Source organism: Falco cherrug, chromosome 2 (assembly GCF_023634085.1).
Source record: "Falco cherrug isolate bFalChe1 chromosome 2, bFalChe1.pri, whole genome shotgun sequence".
Taxonomy (NCBI): Eukaryota; Metazoa; Chordata; class Aves; order Falconiformes; family Falconidae; genus Falco; species Falco cherrug.
The window spans coordinates 18,457,740-18,481,210 of record NC_073698.1 but is presented as its reverse complement, the minus strand read 5'-3'; the positions used below and the strand labels follow the sequence as shown (position 1 = coordinate 18,481,210).

The 23,471-nt window shown below is 40.3% G+C and overlaps 1 protein-coding gene across 4 annotated transcripts; it reads left to right on the top strand.

Annotated features, from left to right (window-relative positions):
• The first annotated feature begins 904 nt into the window (after window positions 1–904).
• On the top strand, window positions 905–18,597 carry POGLUT3 (protein O-glucosyltransferase 3). Of its 4 annotated transcripts, none has more exons than XM_055702350.1 (9): window positions 1,019–1,151; window positions 8,356–8,450; window positions 8,857–9,054; window positions 10,451–10,737; window positions 11,149–11,365; window positions 12,759–12,955; window positions 13,902–14,096; window positions 15,098–15,202; window positions 16,052–18,597. In XM_055702350.1, exons 3-9 carry the CDS (start codon window positions 8,958–8,960, stop codon window positions 16,175–16,177), a joined length of 1,224 nt encoding a protein of 407 aa, XP_055558325.1. In that variant the 5' UTR covers window positions 1,019–1,151; window positions 8,356–8,450; window positions 8,857–8,957; the 3' UTR covers window positions 16,178–18,597. The 4 variants fall into 4 exon arrangements, with proteins under 4 accessions (XP_055558323.1, XP_055558325.1, XP_055558326.1 ...); XM_055702351.1 differs by having other exon boundaries at window positions 1,073–1,151; window positions 8,353–8,450; XM_055702348.1 differs by lacking the exon at window positions 8,356–8,450 and having other exon boundaries at window positions 905–1,151.
• Window positions 18,598–23,471: the final 4,874 nt, after the last annotated feature.

Below are 23,471 nucleotides of genomic sequence, written 5' to 3'. Positions count from 1 at the left end.
AAATATTTCCTAGTAGCAGCAAACACTTCTGGTAAAAATTATGCAACTTTAGGAGGCAAATCATTGGAGGCTTTCCCTGTTGACTTGCGTTCCATCATTTTAAGTCCACTAAATGACTTTCTTGTTACACTTTCTCAAGAACATTACCACGGCCCCTCTTTCCCCATCACCAAGCATCCCGCAGGGATGAGGGCCACCGGCAGGACCTCACCCGCAGGCCCCAAGCACATCTCCAGCCCGGGAACGCAGTGGGAGCCCGTGCTGGGAGGCGAGCCCAGCCGCAGGGAGCCGCGTGCTGCTGCGTCCCAGGGGACCGGAGGACGGCTCTGTCCTCCGCTTCAAGCAGTCACGGAGGGTGGGAACACCTAAAACTGCGAGGAGGAATTGTAAATTATATGTTTTTTTTTTTCTTTTACAGCAATCTCTGCTTGTACATAAGCCGGCACCGGCAGTCACAGTTAAGAAACGGGGCTTTCCCTCGGTCAATGCCGGGCCAGCTGTGCGGCTGCGGGCCGCGCCGTGTCCCCCCACACCGGTGACCGCTCCGGCGGGAGGGCACGGAGAGGGATCGGCTCCGCGGCCGGGCCTGCGGGGGGCGGGGGGCAGCCGGGCCTCGCAGGGGCTGAGGCGGCCGGGCTGGGCGCCCCCACCTCACACCAGCCCCGCCGCGTCGCCCCGGCCCCGTGGGAGCCCGGCCCCGCGGGGGGCGCCCGCCCCCCGCCCCCATGGCCCCGGCCCCGCGGGGCAGCCGGGCCCCGGCCACTCGCGGCGTGGCGGCCGGCGGGGGGAAGGGGCGGTGCCGCTCCCAGCCGCCCGGGGCCAGCCCGGCCCTTCCCTCGCCTCCCGCGGGCGCCGCGGCGGCGGGGCGGGGGGCGGGCGCGGGGCCGCGCAGGCCCAGAGGCGGCCCCGGCCCCCCGCCCCGAGCGGGCGCGGCCAGCGCGGCGGGGCGATGGGGAGCCGCAGGCTGCTGCCGCTGCTGCCGCTGCTGCTGGGCGCCGCGCTGCCCCCGCTGCGGCCGGCGGAGCCCGTTAGCGCCGAGCGGAGCCTGGCGTGGGGCCCCGGGCTGGAGGCGGGGCTCGCCCTGCCCGTCGGGTACTTCTACATCCAGGCGGTCAGCGCGGCCGGACGCAACTTCTCCCGCTCCCCGCCAGGTACCGTGCGAGTGCCCGGGCGGGCGGGAGGGAGACCCCGCCCGGGGCTGCAGCTGCCCGCCCCGGCCCCTTCCCCTCCTTCCCCTCCTTCCCATCCTTCCCCTTCCTTGCTCCCCGCTCCGCAGCACTTGCCGTGCCCCGGGCCGGGCCCCGAGCGCAGCGCCCGGCCGCAGCCCCCCGCCCCCCCCGGCGCAGCGCGGTGCCCAGCCCGCCCCTGCCCGCCGCGGGGCTCGCAGCGCCAGCCCGGGCCGCTCCGAAGGCAGCGGGGCCGCTGGGGCGGCGGGCGTGAGGGAGCCCCCGTGCCCTGCTCGGAAGCACGAACGTGGTTTCTTTAACGCCGCACACACACCAGTTGCTTAAAATGCCTGTCGGGTAAGCACGGCGCTGGGCTCCGTGACCCTGCTGCTGCTCCGTGAAGGAGTTGTCGTTTTCATCTCCGGTTTGCTCGGCACAGGCCGCCCCATGGCCCTTCTCCTGAGGGTGGGAGTTGGGGTTTGCCCTCCTGGTCCCCCTGTGCTGCCAGTCAGCTCTTCGCTGCTGCAAGTTACTTCCGCAGGCTTGACACTAATGATTTTAATTTATAATAAAAGTAACTTTTGCATCGTGGATTTCATAACGATGATAACCCTGAGATAACCACTCAGTGGAACTCCTATATTGCTGATTTATATAGGGCAGAACTAGTTTACTTGGTTCCGTATTATTTGCTGTTCACATAGATGGTACCGAGAGGGTGTCTGCCAAGTAGGCATGGCCTCTTCGCGTCTTGCCTTTAGAAGGCTGAGGCCTGTGAAATTAAAGAGTAGGCCTATATCGTACAGGTTCTATCTTCAGTCTGACAGAACCCCAGATACTTCAGGTCTGGCCTGTCTCCAGCTGCTGTTGTAACTTAGTGCTGGATCATAGCGCAGTTTTGTAATTGCACTGAAGAATGCAACTGCACGCTCGCTGCCAGCGAGGCGGAGGCTGACGTCTGCCACACGGGGAGAGCCTTGGCTTCAGACAGGTTGCTAAAGGTAAAAAGGTGTGAAGATCAACTGGATTCTTGTGCTGGTTTAAATCCTCCAAGATAAACTGATAGGACATGGTTTACTGAGAACCTCGTTTTGACCTCAGTGTGTTCATGTGTGTTAGTATTTATATTAATAAATTCAATGTCTTTGGAATGTTTCCAGGTCCTGATGCCACCTGGCATGGAGTGCTCCATGACATTCTGCAGCCTCCAAACCAAGGCGGTGCATGCGTGCTGCCAGCAGGGAAGAGCTGTTGGCTCGTCCTGCGCTAATTGCTGAGCCGTGCCCAGACTTCTTTAGGAGAGTGCCAAGGATCCTTTAACAATTTAGCGGTACAATTGATCATATTCCAGTGCATGAGCACTGTTTAATGTACTCGTAGAGACACGGGATATAAATTTCAGTTCTCAAACAATTTCAAATGTTCAAATTCTATTTGTAAAATGTCTTTACGAATTGCAATTAATATTTATTAAGGTTCTCCTTTCCAATATAAACTAAACGCATCTCAGACTATCCCTGCTGGGTAGTTAAATAAATACGCATTATCACCTCCATTGCACAAACAAGAATATTGCAATCAGAGTGGGAGAGCTGCAGTTAAGGCTTCCCGTTTGTAAAATTTGTCCAAATCTGTTACATATTTTGTGTGCATTAGAATTTCAGTCAAGTAGGTCAGTCCTTACTGGCATCCAGTATGAAACTTACATAGGATAATTGGTAGATTTTACATCCAGGTGAGTTTTCTGAGTGTTAAGTCTAATCAGCAGAATTAATGTGTAGTATTGCACATCACACAGTAATTTTGACCACAGGCTGTAACTCTTGGACCCATCTTAGGAAGATGACAAATGATGTGGAATTCACTTGTTCCCTAGAAAAAAATATTCCAAAGAATAAAAAATCACTGCTGAAAATAGAGATCTTACTTTTAATATAAACTGCATAGATTTTTTTTTTGTGGATACTTGGATCACCTTACCCTTCTTTTCTGCTAGGTTTTCACCTAGGTTTAACAACTGCCCACCATGTCTTTATGCACAGTTGACCATGACAAAGTCAGCTGTTAACTGTTCTTCAGATGATCTATGTACTCTGCTAATGAATTATTTTGAAGGCCTCCCAGGTATCCTTGCAGGTTTTACGAAATACTTCCAAAGAGAAGTGGTACATTTCTGCCAGCCCTCATTTCAGTGCAGCTAAACAGAGTGCCTCTCAGTTATGCTCACCTTCATATCTGCAGCACCGTAGGACCTTCCTTCAGGTCTTTTGTTGGCCACGATGCCTGGGCTTTTGTGATAGTCACACAGATCTTCCTACACAACCTGTATTTCTTTGTTCCTGGATATATGCCCTTGCAGCCGACCCTGTTGTGAAGTATATACTATTCAAAGGAGTCCAGTTTGCTAAGTGAACCTCTTTTGTTCAGCTGCCTCGTTATTGACACTATTGATTTCACAATTTCCATCTGCAAAAGTAACCAGCAATGATTTCAGTAAAAAACAGTTGAGGGAAAAAAAACTTTTCAGACATTTTAATTTCTCTTCTGTATACATGTTAGAAATAGGGTGGCTGAGTTTTTTGTTCTTCTCTAACAATTTGCATAAATCAATACCTTGTTGCCTTTTCTCTTTCCATCCCTGCATTTCTTCAGTCCTTCATCCATGCATGGAATACCCTTTTCTGTAAGCAAGAGGGGAAAAAAAAAAAAGGCATAAAGCAAGTTTCATCATCTGGATTACTTAAAGTATCCCATTTTGACTGTGTCTGAATTTGAGTCTCTCTTCAGGACTGGAAAATTATTTTGTACTTAAAATGCTGTCCCAGACAGGTTTTCAGGGTAATACAGAAGTACTAGTGGTGATGATTCAACAGGGACACATTTTTCTTGTATGGTTTCTCTGCATTGAGAGAAACAGAGAAATGTGAATGAAAGTACCATGGTAACCTTCCTCCAATTTTTAAAAAAGAAATCAGCAAAAAGCTGTTATAACTAAATGCTTAAAGGCCTTGGCTCCATTACAGAATGAACGTTGTAAATCATAAACAAAAATCTTGTCACCTCCAGTTAATAATTTGTACTTACGTTAAATATTCAGTCTCCTTTTTCTTCCCCCTCCCTTTCAGTGGGGTTAGCTTTTCCCAGAGAGCTTTGTTACCAGGTCACTCCTCCCTTATCAAACGCTTCCTGCATCTAAACTGCCACCAACTAAAACTAACACATCCTTTGGGTAGATCCAGAGCTCCTCATGTCTCTAGAGCGGTAAGTATATAACCAGCGAGGAACGAAGACCTGCTTAGTTATTTCCTGTGGGTGAAGACAAAGAGATCGAGTTCAGTAGTATTTGACTTGTGATTTCTCAATATTCACTCATTTTTGTGATAACTGAAAGCTTTTTTTTCTCTGGTAGGAAATCTCTATAGCCAGTTAAAATGCTAAAGATGTAATACCAACAGAAAACTCTTTTCTCTGTGATCCTACCTCATGACATGCTCTGGATTCAAAGGGTTCTTACTCCAAATACTACTAGGTGACACTCATAGGGAGAGGATGCTTGGCTGAAGTCAGCTGCTTTTAAGAGAGTTGAAAAAGATGGTTGTGACAAGAGTGACATTTAGAAGCAGAGATGTTTATTCCTTCGGGAGAGTCATGCATGGAATCCTTTGCCAGATTCAAAAGGAGGGGACTCACTCCTGCATTAAGACCTCTGGCGGTATTTAGTTGAGTGAGGAACAGAAACTGTTACCTTTGGAGAAATGTGGTTTTCCTCTTATTTGGACTACAGCTCTGCACTGTCCTTATGAAGAAGACCATTCATGAGGAAACCAGCTCCTTGATATTTTCTTCTCAGCCCTTCCTTACAAACTCGTGTTTGTGCTGGCACTAGATTCAGAGTCTCTGAAGTCTCTTCAGTCTGACAAAGTGAAAAGCAGATAGTTTGGTCATAGAAGTATGGATCACACAAGAGGGAATTAATAAAATGCTGTCCCAACTGTCTTAGAATTTTGTTGTCCTTCTTGTTTAATAAAATTTCCCAAGCCCTAACCACAGGGGCTCAAGCATTTGAAGTGTCATCCTAGTTGGCATTTGTTCATTTTCTCTGTAATCCAAATCCAACAGAAGTCCAGTTCCATCAGAATCATGAAGAACAGAAATTAAAGCAGTCACTTTCTTCTGAAGAGGAGGTCTTTCCCTGTTGCCTTCTCAGCAGACTGATATTCAAGGGTTGCCTCTCTGAGCTCGAGAATGGTCCATCCCTACCAGCAGGAAATCAAAGATGGTGGGATGTAGGGATGAACAAGGAGCTTCTGACTAAACACAGAAGCAGCAAGCATACGATGGGTGTAAGCAGGGGCAGGTGACCCGGGAGGAATACAGAGATGCTGTCTGATTGGGCAGGTGTAGGGTTAGGAAAACCAGAGCTGATCTGGAGTTGAATCTGGTGAGGGATGTGAAGGGCAACAAGAAAGGATTCTAGAAGTACCTCAACAGCCATAGGAGCCTAGGGAAAATGTGAGCCTGCTGCTGAATGGGGCAGGGGACCTGGTGACAAATGACACAGGAAAGGTCAAAGTAGTGAAGTGCCGCCTTTGCCTTAGTCTTTGCTGGCTAAGACCAGCCTTCAGGAATCCCAGGTCCCTGAGACCAGAGGGAAAGTCTGGCACAAGGAAGACTTGCCCTTGGTGGAGGAAGATCAAGTTAGGGAACACTTTAAAATCTAGATGTGCCAAAGTCTATGGGTGCCTGATGGCATGCACCCATGAGTGCTCAGGGAGCTGGCTGACATCATTGTGAGGCCACTTTTGATCTTCTTTGAAAGATCACAGCAAACAGGAGACGTTCCTGAAGACTGGCAGAAGTCACATGAAGTTCAGGCTGAACACAAGATGACTTATTTTTACTGTGGAGGTGGTCCAACACTGGAGCAGAATACCCAGAGAGATTGTGGAGTCTCCATTTGTGGGGGTATTCAAAACTCAACAGGACACGGTCCTGGGGAGCTTGCTCTGGCTGACCCAAGCAGGTGGGTTGGACTAGATGGTCTCAAGGTCACTTCCAAATGCAACAGTTCTGTGATTGTCGTTATTCCCTGTTTCTCCATTATGCTTGTATTACCAAGTGTTGCGTGGTACAACATAATCTTGCACAGAGCAAAGAAGAGCTGAAGGATATATTTAGAAGGAACCTGACTACTCTGAATAGTTCTGGATATCTGACTCATGGACAGTTTTGAAACTGCCTACAGGATTCAGACTAATTCAAGGAGAAGAAAACAAATGAGGAACTAAAACTCATTGTTTCCCAGAACTTCCTTTGATGCCTCTAATTCTTGTGTTATCAGACAGAAGTTTTAAAACACACTTTTTCTCTGTAAATGTGTAATCACATTTTGGAAAAAGAACTGCCTTAGGATGTTTTTGATGCAACAAATACCAGAATGTTTAAATGGGGATTAAGCAGGTGTGGGAAACCTTCACTGAAGGCTATTGAAATTATGTGCATACAAGTTGTTTTTCAAGTCTTTTTGTTGCAAATTTGTAGACAGAGAGGACAGTAACTTCAAAGGTAGTCCTTTAATTTCTTTGCTCTTACTATCTTGCGCATCTCTGCTAGTGACTGTAAGGTGCAAGATGCTGAGCGGACCTTTAGTTTAAAAGTCAATTTAAAGTGCTATGATCATAGAGACATTCTTACATTATCATTTTATTTCTACTTCATGGCATCTTGAAAGGTAATCAGTAGCTAGATGTCAAAAATATATGAAGGGGGCAAAACTGTATCCTGCCTCTTCTGTGATGGTGACTGTGCTTGCAGATACACCAAAACAAGCTGAGGAGCTTCAAAACTGGGAGCCAGTCTGAATCAGTTCTACCCACATAGATCCAAACTGTAGAGATCCCAAGCTGTGACAGTCTTAGATCTAAACCAATGTACCATTCATAGAAATTGTTTTGGAGTTTTAAGTCTATTAGCATTGCTTGAGCTCTACCTATACTTGCACAAGGAAATTTAACACTGCGTAGCTGTACTGCCAGTGTGTCCTCAGCCTACCATGTAAGCAAGCAGGGAGGTGTCCACTTATCATTCCTTTGAAAAGGAGGTACCACATATCTGGAGCAACCTTAACATTCCTCAACTCCTCAAAAGTCAGAAGGGCACTTCTGGAAATCATTTTGGACTGACGCTTAATCAAATGAGGGCTTCTCATGGTCGATCTGGTAGCTACTGGAAACAATATTCTGCATTCCTTAGCGGTGGGAGTGCTGCTTGCCACACTGGCATTTCAAGAAGGAATGAATGCTTGCTTCATTTTGTTTCTTCAATATGTCGGCAAATGAAAGTACTCTGACTTGCTTTGTGGCGTCTTTGGCTGGCATGGGCTTTGAATAGTAAGAAAATTTGAGGGATGATTACAAATAATCCACATTTTATATTCTTACATTGGAACACAAAGCACAGGAGGGGGTGTGTATTGAAGCCATGAGAGATTCTGCTGCTCACACGCACTGACCATATGCTTATTGATTGAGGGATTGACTCTTGACAACAATGTCTGGAAGAATCTGAGCTACTCAGGGTAACTGTTCTCTCTGTGAAGAGGCATGACATGTCAGGAAGCACATGTCTGAAATCACAAGGGTTCTGCCTAATTTAATCTGGAGACTTTTGCACAGTAGTTGAATCCAATTTCAAGATCCAGTAAAGGAGACATGATTGATGATTAAATGACTGATGTACTTACCATGTCAGTGCATTTATTTGTGGATACAAAATATGTTAAAATACGGATTGTATAGAATTAACTGTAACATCTCAGTCATTTAGTACTGTTGGGACACGTTCAAATTTTAGTAACGTTGTAATTTTATCTGTTTTTTTTCAGTTTAATTTCTTTCTGTATACTACTTTGTGGTAATGTTCATTTTTGGTTTGCGATTCTTAGACATGTTGTGAATAATCTGTCCCGCTCTATTTTGAAGAATAAAGATGGCGATTACCATTTGTGACAGAAACAAGGGAATAGAACAGATTTGTTTATGCATACTCATATTGTCCACAAAATATTCCATGCCCACTTAAAACGTCACGGTGCATTAATGATGAAATACTGGTGATCTTTAAGCCACAGGTCAGACAGATGTCCAGGAAACATCTCTACTATCATTCTCTTATCCCTGCTTTTCAGTAGCTGGGACTCTAAATTTGCAAGACAGTCAGCTGCAGCCCAAACGTGAACAATTTGTATCTGACTCCTGCATGCTGCAACTGCCTTTCCACAAGCTGGCAAGTATTCTTTTCTCCTGTTATTTTAACTTGGTTTCCTGTCTTTCTTAATCTAGAGGAAATGATTGTTCCTCAGAGCACTAACTTGAATACTTAGTATTAAACCTAATCTTTGCTTCAAAATACTGTTAGCCTTTCCTTCTAACTTGTAATCATTTTTTAACTTTTTATCTCCATCTACAGGTTTTCCCTTTATTAGGTATGTGATGATCAAGAAAATTTAGTAGGATGAGCTTCCATCACTGGAAATTAATGTTACCAACTTGGTATAATACACAAATTTCTAGTGCAGTTAAATTAAATTCCATGGACTTAATCCAGTAGAGTTTGCTCTCACCTTTATTTCATGTATGTGATTCTAATAGCTTAAAAGTGCTTTTATCTGTTTTTATTTCCCTTTTTTCAGGAAGAACACAGTTTAAAGTGGTAATTAAAGCACTTTCTCCAAAAGAAGGCACCAGAATTCACACCCCTCGCCCTTTGGATAGAAATGATGGCACATTTCTTATGCGGTATCGGATGTATGGGAGTGTCAGAAAGGGGTTAAAAATTGAGATACTTTATGGTGATCAGCATGTAGCTCAATCTCCTTATATTTTGAAAGGTAAAGGTATTTTTTTGATTTAACATAATGTATGCTGGTTGCTACAGAAATGCTATGCACTAATTTAGTGCTAGAGGAAGAGATGGGAAATTAGAGGTTTGTTTGCCCTTGTTGGTATAGTCTCACAAACAGTCTCCTTATACAGAGAAGTGAGCAGTGACAGTCTATGCATTGCCAAGTTACAGGACGTAGATGCAAAAGCATGTAGATTGTGGCTTCTAACATTGAAGTGATGTGTCTGGACATCTCCTCTTCCCTCTTGCATAAGGAAATGGATCTGTTCAGATCTGTAGGGAGTAAGAGAGCAATGCTTGTATTTTTACTGTTTTCAAGCAGGTATTCCCTTAAAGATTGTGTTATTTTTATCTAAAGTAGAAAATACTACTTGCAAAAACAAGGAGTTTCTGTTGTTCCCAACCCTGTAATTCAAATGTATGTGATTTCTAAAACGTGTGATCCTTCCTAACAGTAAAACAAATATTTCTTTAACCAGACAATATTAAATTTCTTTCCATTAGTCCCGTTTAATTGAGTGCAGGTCTATACTATGGAACAAATATTTAAAAGCAGGGAGAACAAGGCAAATTATTCTCTCATTCCACATCTGCTTCTGTTAACTTCCTTCTCTTGCTTTCAAATGGACAGCTGTTTAGCAAAGAAAAAGATAATACAAAGTTACTTCTCTGCAGTCTTGTTTCAGTTCACTGCTACTTTTAACCAGATTTTGGTCATTTAAAAAAAAAAATGTCCTCAATACAAACTTAGAAATGTCTTGAAACTGAAATGAAACTGTCATGACTCCTCAAGGTAGTAGTGTGCCTTCTTTTTACTGGTGCACATTTGCCAGCAGCTATGAAACAGGACAGAACCCTTTTTGATTAGAAGTCCATGAAATAAGGGCTTTTTTTTCCCACTCTGAGGCTCTTCCTTATACCTTCTGAAGCTCTCTGCTTCAAGAGGACAGAAAGAATAGTTGATTATACATAAAAGAAAATGCCTTATGCCAGAGTTAAAGACTACTGTATCAAAGTTCTGAACTAGGCTAAAATTGAAGCTGTAATACCTGGGCTTTGGTAGTTATGGACAGTTAGAACAATGCTGAATACCCTACGTGGTTGGCAGGTAGCACAATAATGGAATGTCATTTTGCAGATGAATTTTACCCTGATAACAAAAAGTCTAGTATTTTGATTTGTGAAAAGAGAAGAATGTTTTCTCAGTTATACTGCCAAACCCCAGAAATGTTATGGGGAGGATGATTCCCAGGAAAACTTCAGAATACTTGGAACAAAAAAATGTGAAGCCACTGTAATGTCCGCATTTATATGCCCATGTGTTTGAATTATGATTGGTGTAGAATCAGCAATACAGACTCTCAGTGCTTTGTTTTCTGTAGGACCAGTTTATCATGAATATTGTGACTGTCCTGAAGAAGACCCTGAGATCTGGCAGGACATTATGTCTTGTCCATCCCAAGAACCTCAGATTACAAAAGACTTCATTTCTTTTCCCACCATTGACCTTCAGCGAATGCTTAAGGAAATCCCAACAAAGTTCAGTCAAACAAGAGGTGCTATTGTTCATTACACTATTCTCAATAATCACATCTACCGTCGCTCCTTAGGGAAGTATACAGACTTCAAAATGTTCTCTGATGAAATGTTCCTGTCACTGGCAAGAAAGGTATCAGGTTTTATCATATAAGACTGTTAAGTATGGCAATACTCCATTTTTTGGTGTATTTTCAGATCTATAATTCCCGAAGTAAGATTTGACTTTTGTTTTTTCATTAAGGTAACAGAGTAGCTTAGGGATAATGTGGGGGGGTTGAGATTGACAGTAATGAAATTGCTAGGAAAGCTGCAGGGGCTAAGGTCCGATTCTGCAAGTTTTTTCCTAGTCTCTGTGAGTGTTTCTCTCGTATGTTCTTGCAGGGCAGAAACTTGAAATTCACACCATAAGCTCAGCTAAAGCTATTAACTGTCTAGGTAGGTTTATTGTTTCTGCATGGCATGAGAGAACTGAGGAATATATGTAGGAGTGACGAACAGCTTCTATCTTTGTGTTATTACCCTTTCTCCGGTACACATTTAGGTTCGTCTTCCTGATGTGGAGTTTTACCTTAATGTTGGAGATTGGCCAGTTGAGTATCGGAAAGCCAATGATACACCTGGTCCTATACCTGTCATTTCATGGTGTGGCTCTGTGGATTCAAGAGATATAGTCCTTCCAACATATGATGTAACCCACTCGACCCTTGAAACCCTACGTGGAGTCACAAATGATCTCCTTTCTATTCAAGGAAATACAGGTAAATTAGAGATCATGGACTTAAAAAAAGAATTTGTAAATTCCATCGAAGAAGCAAGTTACATTCAAATAATGTGTTGAAGTCTTCAGTTCACAAGTGCCTTAGGAGGTCTCTTAATAAAAGCAGGTTAGTCTTCACAGATCGTAAACGCTTTCAACACTGCTACTAAGCATGTGCTTAATATGAGACAATTTTCAATAGAGACAGATGTTAAGAAGTCCAGGTTACAATAATGGTGATTTTTAGCTTAAAAGGTATCCAGAAGATACTGTGACTTGTCAAAAGAAAAGTAAATATAATCAGAAGGCCTTTTTCATCCGTGAAGGACTTGAGTATGTTCCTTCTAATCAAACAGTAATCCTTTTCCTGACAGTGATGTGGCCCAATGTTCTGTTTACATAAAAATTAATTTGAATCCTGAAAGAAGTAAACTGGTACTATGCTGCAGCCTCTTTCAAATGAGAAAATACTCTCTGTACAAAAAAATACCTCAAAGTGGGATCTTCTGAATTGTTTTTCTAGCTTTGAAGGAAGAGTCAGTTTTACTGACAGATATCTTCCTCTCCTAGGAAATTAATGAATACTTAGGGCCAGACAGATGGTGTGAACAATGCCTAAGGATTAAAACTTGAGTGAAGAGGCATTTCTTTTTATTTGATTAGTTCACAGTTTCTCTTTTCTTCATTAGTTTCTAAATTAAATATTGTAATTAAGTGATCAGTTTGAAGCACTCTGTGTTCAGTGATCTAGTACAGCTGCTTTTCCAATTAGGAGACAATAAGAGCCTACTCTACTTCAGTAGGTCCTTTAAGGACATTCCCAGCAGAGGATGAGGAAGTATGTATGTAATGTTTTTAAAAGCAGACAGTAAGCAGTGATGAAGTCTTTCAAGCTCTTGCTAAGTATCTTGATAACATAGTATAGCCATTTTTTTTTCCTTTTTAAGTCATCATTCAGTGATTCCTCAAAGACTTAACTAAACTGCTGGGTAACAGAAGTGGGTTTTGCTAAAGAAATTTTGGTTATTGTGGCAGGCTTTATAGATGAATTACTTTAATTATCAGTATTTACTTACATAATTTGATTATAATTCCTTATGTAGCTTTCAAAATCTTTCAAGTTGTTTAAATATAAAATTGTTGAGTGGAAAAGCAGTTCTCTGATTTTTCCTTTTGTAAGTGGTTCAGTTTCTCATCACAAAATTCAAGCCAGAACTGGGAGTTTAAACTCTGTGATTAATAAGTGATTATGGATTCACTATAAGAAATCATGCCTGTTTTACTACATCTCTTGAGTATAATGCCACTGTCATAGTAAGTTCCTTATTTGCAGTACACGTATCATGAACGTTTCATTACTGTTTGCTTTTTTCCTTATCATGCAATGCTCGTAGGTCCACTCTGGGAAAACAAAACTGAGCGAGCTTTATTTAGAGGTCGAGACAGCCGAGAAGAACGTCTCCATCTTGTCAAGTTATCCAAGGAAAATCCAGAACTTCTAGATGCTGGAATAACAGGATATTTCTTCTTCAGAGAAAAAGAAAAAGAGCTGGGAAAGGTTCAGCTGATGGGCTTCTTTGACTTCTTTAAGGTAGCAAGCAAATTACAGTCTTGGATTAATTTTGCTGTCAAGGTCTTACCAACTGAAAAGACAAGGCTTACTTTTGCTAATTCCATTCGGTAAACAGAACAATCATGCTACACTGGGAACACTGATCCACGTGGGGTAGATAGACCATCTGTAATCAAGCGTCATACACACTTCTGAAAAAAGCCCCTATACTTTTTTCATTGGAGTCCCTTAGAGAGAGTTCTTGGGAAAAAAAATTTAATAGGTGATTGAGAAATTGATTTCTCACCGTCAGGGTTTCTTTTACTTGGAGTAAATATGAAAATAATGGGCAGAACTTGTGTCCAATGCAAGTACATTATGGATGTCAGAAAGTCCTTGTAGTAACAAGTTAAAAAAATACATGCACAGTGGTATAATGAGTAAAGGGGACAGAGGCCTGTAAAAAGCCATTATAGTGTGTGGCAACTGAAGTTCTGTTCCAAGGATTAATATTATCAGAAATGCTGTGAAGCCATGAGCATCTGCCAGAGCAGTACATTCATGGTTACTTTTAGTATGATGTTTCAGATTATTTTATATAATAATATATGCTTCAGATTATTCTACATAATACTATAATTTTAAATCAGAATAAATTTACTTGTTTTGAATTTAAGTATAGATTAGTTTTATTTCCTTCCCAGCTCTACCCCTTGCTCTGTCGCAGGACACTTTAATAAAATACCCATCAGGCAGTTCATGTGACACAAAGGTTCTTGACTGTCAGCTTTGGGTTGAAAACAAATCCTTTTTCTATTATGTTACCCAGAATACCATGAAACTACACCTGCTTAACACTAAAACAGCATGATGAGAATTAATAAACACAATTATGTCTTGCCTGTGAAGATAGTCTTTTATACAGTCAGTGTTCCTGTTCTGATTCAAAATGTTTCCCCTTTTTTTCTCTGTCTTCATACTGTAGTACAAATACCAAGTGAACGTAGATGGCACTGTAGCAGCTTACAGGTTTCCATACCTCTTGCTGGGTGACAGCCTAGTATTGAAGCAAGATTCCCAGTACTATGAACATTTTTATATTGGATTAAAACCTTGGAAACATTATGTTCCAGTTAAGAGAAACTTAGAGGACTTGCTAGAGAAAATAAAATGGGCTAAGGTAAGTTCCATTAATAATTCAAGTTCAAAGTGATAAACAAACATGTAAACGATTTATCTTAATACACTCTTCTTTTTGGTATTTCCACATACATATTTTGCATGAACTGAGATCCTGGAATAAAGGAAGTACATTTTGTTGTTAGTATGAGATGGGAAGGCCTTAATTCAAATAACCATCTCTATTCAGGTAAATACTTTAGAATTAATTTTAGGTATGTGCAGAAGTGTTTAATGAGTCAGTGTCTTAGTATACTGATTAATGCAGGTAATTTCCAAAGAAACACGCAGAATCCTAACTGATAATTAATTAATTTATTGCTTTTTTTAGGTCCTGACTAGAACAGAAGTCATTGCATGTTCTGTTTGAATGTACAAAAAATCGCTGCTCTGTAGCACGGTCAGAATGAGATTCTGTAACCAAACAGACTGATATAATGATGTGACTGAAAACGCCATTTGTGCTTTAAGTTTAGCTACTATGTTAAAAAACATAAGAAAAGTTCTGTTCTGAGAGTACTGTACTTCTTCATAAAGAATCAGATGAGAATACTAACAGCTTTGAAATACAGACCTAAAAAACTTGAAAGTAAGTACATGAATTCAGAGTTATTTTTAAAAGGAAGACACTGAATTGCATTGCACAGGAGAGGACAATAGCTGTGGCTTTGTCTTCTGTAAAGCTGAGTACGTCTGGGAGATGTCGGACCTGATTTTGAAGAGGCTTGTGGCTTGGACAGAACAATACAGCAGTAATCAACTAAGTTTTCAAAATTGTATAATTATCCATGAAAGTTCTTATTAATAGCCCTAAGGTACCAGTTGTGACCATAAAAGCAATTCAGTATTTTAAAAAAATCTGTAATTCAAAGTGTGCTTTTGCAGTCACACATGAAGTTGCAGATTTGAATAGCCCCTTTAATAAAACTTCTAATGCCAGCCAGCCTTTGAGTAACTCACCTGATTGCTCTATTATTCATTCATTTTGTCTCAATTTTCCAGGAAAATGATGAAGAAGCAAGAAAAATTGCTAAAGAAGGACAATTAATGGCAAGAGAAGTACTTCAGCCTCACAGGCTTTACTGCTACTACTACAAAGTGCTCCAGGTTAGTACAATAGATCACTGTATTACTTTGCCTAACTACTACTGACATTACAAATTTCATATTCAGTCCCTACTTATATCAGTAGCAGACATGGTTCATATCATTCACGTGAGATCAGTGTGAAGAGCTTGCTAAAACTTGCTTCATCATTAAAGAGGCAACCTGACATAATAGTTTTTTTACAGAATGAGAGAGATATTTTTTTTGCCCCCGTCCCCACAGTCAGACCTGTGTTTAGTGTCACTTGGTATGTAGTTTCTAACAGATACAGGAGATAATCTGTACACAGTTTTCTTCCTTTTTTCATTCATATTTATCCCCTCATGAGTTACTCCATTGTATTACAGAACAATAAATACATGGAAAAGAAATTCCAGAAGTATGGCTAGTAGAGTGATACGGGGTGAAGCAGGCCAAGTAGTCATTGCCTCCCTAGGAGTTGCAAATCTCTAGTGAAAGAAGTTTCTGTTCTCTGAAAGTACTAATTTATTTTTCCTGTTTTGCTGTACAGAGTTAGATCTCAGCTTTAGCAGCCATAGGTTGACACAAAATTTGGAACTGTACTAAAATGACAGCATTATCTGCATAAAGTGGTTAGAGACACAAATAATGACAATATTCAAATTACCATTAATAATAGGTCAGGGGAAAACATTAAAAGAGGTTTTCAGAGGCAGTGTAGCCTATTAGTAGGTGTGTTATAAAAACACCTTGTAAACAGGTTGTAAACAGTGACAAAAGGAGCCTGGATAAAGGCAAGCTTGTGAGTGGAAGGGAGGAAGAAAATTCTGTTTCATGAATTATATGTTAGTGCTTACGGCATTCTTAAGTGTTGTTTACATATTTCAGCAATATGCCAAACGCCAAGCCAGCAAACCTGAAATACGAGATGGAATGGAACTTGTACCTCAGCCTGATGACAGAGACTCAGTATGCAGTTGCCACAGGAAAAAGCCTTTAAGGGAAGATCTATAACTGTACCGGATGGAGAAAATCACCCACTTAACAATGCAAGAATTTAAATAGGAATTAAGCTGTGAAATCTAAGACACTTAGGGACTAGCAAACATTCTTAGTTATGTATTCATGTTGTATTTACATATCCTTTTACACACTGACTTTGATCTACAACGTTGGTTCCCACAATTTTGTCTCCGTGACCACCACCAGACAGATACTGACCCTGTAATGGGGAGCATCTAGGGGTTTTTTTTGATGTACTGCACCATCAGGAAGAAGAGTGCAGTGCTGCTCGTGTTCCAGCTGGGACCTAGTTACCAAAGTTTTATGAGGAACCAGTCATCCACAAAAGATCTTCCATGAGTCAGTGCAAGTTATTCTAAAGAAGCATTTGCAACATACTAAAGCAGTGTTATGATTTCTTCATAAAGTTTACGTCAGTGTTAGATTGTTTCTTGTATACAAAACAATTTTCTAACTAGACAAAGAAAATGAATATTTGAGATTTACAGATATCGGATCTGGTGTTGCTTTGAGATTATTTTGTGGTCTATGACAGATGACAGAATAGGGAACATGATCTAATATTTATCAATTTCAGAGGAAAATGGAGAGGAGGGGGAGAGATCAGAATAATATTTTTATAAGCACCATCCTTGGCTGTGAATCACCAAAATTAAATGCTGCTTTAAAGCAGATTGTATAGCTATCACACAGTGCCTTGAGTGCCAAGACACCACTCTGAAGACCTGCTCCCTGCCTATGACTGTATCTCTGAATATAGTAACAGGTCCACAGAAGGACTTAGGAACTTCAGGTGAGGCCAGGTGACATACCAGTGTCTAGTTCAACAGTACAGTCTACAGTATTCTAGGCTACTTGAGTATTCACACATCTGAAATTTGTTAGTAGAGTGTTAAGACCGCCTAGGTTTAACTTCTATGTAGAGCTAAGGATGCCACCACCTTTTTCACTTGGGTTCATGAACTACTTTTGCCTGTGCCTGAGTTCCCAGAAGGACCTTATCCATTTTCCAAATTTAGATCATACCTAACCTTATACTGAGATCAGACTTTATTGTTTTGGTTCAAACATATGACAGAAAAACCTGTCCTGCACTTTCTATGTAGTAGTCCAGGGCTTAGAGACCATACTAAGCAATTGGGAAGCCAGTTGTCCTCCTTGGTTTGATTCAAAGCCATTTTTTCCAGGGCGTCCCTTAGCTCCAGGCTGGAGAAGAGGTTTTCCACTGAAATTGTGCAGCCATGAAGCTAACAATACAAAATTCACAGGGCCAGAAGGAGCTGGTCATACCATTGCAGCAAAGTGTGCCTTTGGGTGGGGCAGAGGAAAAATCCTAGTCCTGGATGTGTATCCCAGTACCTCGGTTGATTTTTACCTGAGTTTGGCTACTTCGAAATGCATAAACAGTCCTGGAATGAGACACCAATGCCAATACCAAGATCAATGCCCACAGGCACCCATTTCTGCCCTCTGCATTGTTGTCTTGGCTAATATAGCCTGTCTGAGTAGCTTCCTACTCAGCTACACTCATACAGTATCTTTCATGGATAGTAAATTGTCCCTACAAAAAAAGGAATGGAAACGTCTTTAAGACTGTGGACTCATCTCATTGCTTAGGTACCCAAAGTGTAGTGCTCTACACCTCATGCGGGCTTCATTCTTGGTTCTACACTGCAAGTTACTCATTAAATATATAAGACAAAATTTCTGCACCAGAACAGGGAGAAAAACCAGATTTTTCGGCGTGCCAAATATGGAAAGAACTTCAGGTTTTCAAAGAGGTTAATGCAACTGTCTGCCAGTCACATTATGCCAGTTAAGAAAAAACCTGGAACACAGTGCTCTGCCCGTCATCCTCTTTGTTCTGGTTCTAACACTAATATTGGTTGTATTTTTATTTAGCATGATAATCAGTCCTAGAACTTTAGACTATAAATACATATTCAGCTCATCTGACATAAAATTTTCTACATCAAAATTGAGGAACAGGGTTCCAGTTGCTGAAGCTGACACTTAAAGCTGAGTATGTGCTCCTCTTTCATTCTCTGTGCAGTGTCATTTTTATGATATAATGTTATTTTGTGATACTATCCATTATACCATGTGCATTTTATATTCACCAGTATTTATGGAAGTGGCGTGCTCAGCAAAGGCAATTAAGTGTACCAGATGGTTGAAGCAACAAAGTTTTCCACCTCTCACACACGTATTTCAAACCAAAAGTCCAACAATGATCAGTTTATTTTTTAAAAAATAGGAGGGAATGAGGGGAGTCATGATGCATACTTCAGGGTTCTTTGGAAATACCTGTGTAGAAAAAACTTGCCTGGCTTGAAACAGAAGTCTTTCAAACTGGAAGAAGAATCAGATAAAATTTAAATGGTCATGAATAAATAAATGTGAATATTTCATCCCTCCTTTCTCCCCTCATAAAAAGGGAAAAAAACTATTCTAAATTATCTGCCAAAAAACCCTTCTTGCTTTTGTAATAAGCATCCCTTCAAAACAAAGACTAGTTTGTCACAGGGTGTTTTACAGATGCTTTTATAGCTCAGAGGCAAGATATACTCTGAAAAATATGAATACATGCCTCTTCCTGCCAAAATTAAAAAACAGTAGAGACATGGTAGAAGTTTCACTAAAAGCGCTGAGTCATTTCAGAAAATCTGGTTCAATTTATAACTACAGATCTTCCAAAGATAAAAGAAGGTAAGGCAAAGCCTCTCTTGTTTCCATTGGTGGTACTATATGCAATTGAAATTGTAATGAAGAGCAATCGTAACAATTGCCCCACCAGGCCAGAAAAGACATCAGATCTATTTCAGTTTGATGACAGGATGACACTTATTGGCCTGGTGTGTTACAGGAATTGCTAAATATTCAGTAAAACTTGTTTGTACAAGTAAAGTATAATACATACATTACACAGTATTTTCAAACAACATACATACACTAGAGTTTCTATTATTCTGTAGTAGTTCCTGAACAGCAACTAAGTCTCTTGTACACCTAGCACTTGGTGGTAATTTTAAAAAATAGTTACTATTCCCACACTACTGAATTTTGCTACAGTAATTTCAGCTATTAATGCACAACATAGGATTTAATATAAAGAACAAAATCTGTCCTGTTTTCATCAACGGTGATAATTTTTAACATACTGTAGAGCTTACCACCGATGATGAAGACAAGTTTGTTTGTTTGAAATAGTATGTCCTGAAGTCCAGGGCCAATATTTTCAAATGTAGGAATCTACACAGAAGTGGTCTGACTTCCAAAAATGTTGGTCATACAGACCCTTTACTTAAGGGTCCTTATTTTCACATGCCTTTAACCTTAACAGTAGTTTCTTACACTGAACACTCCAGAAAATTAGCCCTTTTATGTTATGTCATATATATGTCCAAATATATTTAGGCACTCACATTTGGAAATACTTGGCCAACCTCAATTTAATCTTCAAATGAAAACTAGTAAATCATGATCTGTTGAACATAAAGGAGATATAAAATCAGTACATTTTTAGACTGTATTTTTTGAGATTTACCTCAAGCTAACTAATATACTAGTTTCATGACAGTGTTGTGCCAGGTCTGCCTTGTAGATTCATAATTAAAAAAACCCTATAATCAAAGCTTGTCTGATGGAATGTTAGATTTAAGCATCCATCCTAGGAAGCATACGCCCGACATTTATTACATTAGAAAGTAAATTATTTAGTTAGGGAGGAGAGCTGACAGGGAAAACTTCCATCACCTGTTTGAGCACGTTTGAGAAGCTTGCAAAGAAATGATAATGAGGAAAAGAAGCATTACAGAAACCTAGGACATTATCAGCTCCCTTACTGTTAAGTTTTCCAAAAGTGTTGTCTGTAAGGACAGTGATGAAGTGCAAAATTTTATGTAAATGTATTATTATTTAAGTTCACAGGATTCAGCCACTAGAATCTTCTTGTCTGTGAAAAATTTTATAGCATTTCAATGAGGCTATATGAATACTAATGCTGGGCTTTTGAGTCATTAATAATGTAAGAAAATCTATACTGTAGAGAGCTAATGGCACTAATTTTGTATTTTGCTGTAAGAATAAGGGGAGAAGGATTATTTTGCATGGCTGTCTGAAGATATTTGAGACATCTGTAGCATATACCGTAATTAAGTCCTGTCACATGAGTGGTGATAAGCAAGAGGTGTATTACCAGGAGTGTGGCCAACAGGTTGAGGGATATATTTCTTCCCTTCTGTTTGGCAGTTGTGAGACTGCAGCTGGAGTACTGTGTTCAATTTTGGACTCCCATTGACATAGTGGAGCAGATCCAGCCAAGGACCACCAAGATGATAAAGGGGTTGGGGCACATGAAGCATGAGGAGAAGCTGAGGGAGCAGAGTTAGGTCAGCCTTAAAAAGAGAAGGCAAGGGAAAGATTACTTTGGTGAACTCTAAAGGGAGGGTATAGAAAAGATGAAGCCAGATTTCTCAGTTACACAGCAGAAGGCCTACAAAACAACAGGCACAAGCTGCAACATGCAAAATTCCCATTAGATAAGGGGAAAAAAATCTTCAGTGATATCCCCAAGGAGATGAAGCTTGGCCTACATGACCTGCAGATGTTCATTATTCTATGAACTACATTTTGGTCAGACAACAAGCACTTACCTAGCCACACAGCAGGAAGATAAAAACAGCCAGCTCTAGAGTGTCTCCAAGAGGCCATGTAGCCTCTCTGTGCTGACAATTCACACTATTCATGTTTATGTCTCCCTTGATAATGCTAAGTTTTGCAGATATTTTAATGTTGGCTTACAGTGCTATAAAATTATTTATTAAATTATCGATTATTTCTATATATTATCATAATAAATCATAATCATGAAGTACACAGAGGAGTCAACAGAAATAGAATACATTGATTTGGCATTGCATGCTGATTGGAAGTCCAAGACCTACTCTTTCAAGAAGCTGAATACACACTTTACATGTATGAGACAATTTCAAAAGATTATGAGTACAGTTATGAACCATCAAAGTAATTAATTTTAAGCATCAATGGGAATATGAATATACTTTAGAAGTTATACACACATTTAAATGCCAGCATACTCTGTACCACAGATTTGTAATGTAGCAAAGGGGTACTCAGGACAGCTCAGCAGAACACCAGAAGGACCCACCTGAAATAAGACAGAGCTTCACATGGTTACCTTCCTGCTGAAAATCCATGGAATACATTATTCTGAATGGAACCTGTCTAAAAGCTGATCAGTTCAAACTATACTTGTGAGACTGTAATTTCCACTAGAGCTGATGTGACTCAGAGAGGTTGTTTAGCATTAGCAGATGTTGTTGCTTTGGGACAATAGTAACCACACTTCCAGCTACTCCTTTTCTCCCAAAATGTCCAGTCAAGCTGTTAAACCATTCCAACTGTAGAGATACGTCACCTTATGACTGATAGCCAGGATAAACCAAAATGCTTCCTACCAAGTTGCCACCCTGCAGGTCTGACACTTAATTTTATTTTGCATGTTACTCTCACCAAATTTTTCAGTGTTGCAACAGGAAGAGATTTGAGTATTTTATTAATTTTAACATGGAAATCTGCTGACAGAGTGGAAATGTTTTAGAGCAAAAATTGGGTTTGCTTCCAAGTCATGATGTTATTGCTTTTACGCTCAAAGCCATCAGCTGTTACCTCAGAAAGAAGGTAATTTTATCAGTACAGTTCATTCCATTTAATGAATTTTTTTAAAAATACAAACAATAATATCCCAAACCAAACCAAAAAAGCATTCTGTTGGTAAATGTTATTACTTGTTTACAGGAAGACAGCTGTTACAGATACTTTCATGTATTCTTTGTAGTGAAGGCAAAACATGAACTTTGTAAGCAAAGTAAGTTTAAAGGAATACTTGAGGAATAGTCTATACTGTATTATTGTATGCTAATAGTGAACTCCAAGATTAGCTAATTCACAGCAGTGAAATTAAGAGTCAAGATCATACAGTAAGATTTTATCTGCTAAAATATAAGAGACAGATGAATCAAGAAAACATTGTATGTCTGACATAACCAATCAAGCAAAATCCTGTCCAGAGACGCTACTCATTCTGGCAGGTGTCCTTACGATAGTTTAATTATGCTGTTTGATAAGGTAAGTTATTTAAAGAATATCAGGCATGTATGTGGCTCTCAGAAGCTGCATTGCTGCCAATAAATGCTTTCTTCTGCCCTATGAACAAAACTACTTTAATGTGGACTAACCCCTACTGACCAACTCCAGCATGCCTTTTCACACTACAACCATTTCATCTTATTTATAGACTTTGGAATTTCCTCTATTCCCTGAAAGACTGACCTGTACCTGTAAGGTAATCAGCAGTCACACGGATCCAAAACTTCCTGTAACTGACCCTGAAAAGCAGGTGTAAATTTGGAATACCTGATTTGTACCTAATAATCTTTTAACTCTTAAAAAAACCCAGGCATTTAAAGGTGGTACAGATCATATTGTTTGCAACATATTGTAAATGTTCAGCAATTCTTAAATGCAAGTAGTACATATATAAGATGCAGAATAATCGCGAGCATGTCTTATGAAATAGTTTTAAAATTCTGATTACCTGCAGGAAAAGAAATTTTCCTGTGATAAAATGTTGTATCAAATAAAAAATATTCCCAAGGACCCAGCAAAACCACAACTTTTCCCGACTATTAATGATACTATGTGTATAGTGAATAGTTCACTGGAATTAAGACCACGACTATTGCTATATACTCTTTTGCAAGATATTTCACTCATCACAGTTCCATTCCAGTCACAGAAACACACACTAGCAATTGGATCTTTTATTTCAAAATTAACTGAGACACAGAAAAGTTGGCTTTTACCTGTAAAACTTCAACAGATCAACTCAAAACAGGCAATCTGTACACTGGAAGATGCCAATTTGCATGACATCTGCTCTAGGGACAGATACTATCATATGCCTGTTCATGAACCAAATGAAATCTTGGGGAAGTCCTTCATGAACATACAGCTCTTTTTTTAAAGTACCATTAGCAAATTCAAGGATTTACTTGAATCTGATGAGTGAACTCCCCTCCCAAGCAGCAGGTATTTTCTCCATTCCAGTTACAAGACAGTATTACTTCAAAGCCAATTATTCTGCCTCTAAACCTTCAACCTTCTCAAGCAACTATGGTCCACTATCAAATGTGTTGCTATATTAATTTAATATTAAGTTACACCCTGCTTTGATGACATGCACTAATGTGTAATAGTTGTC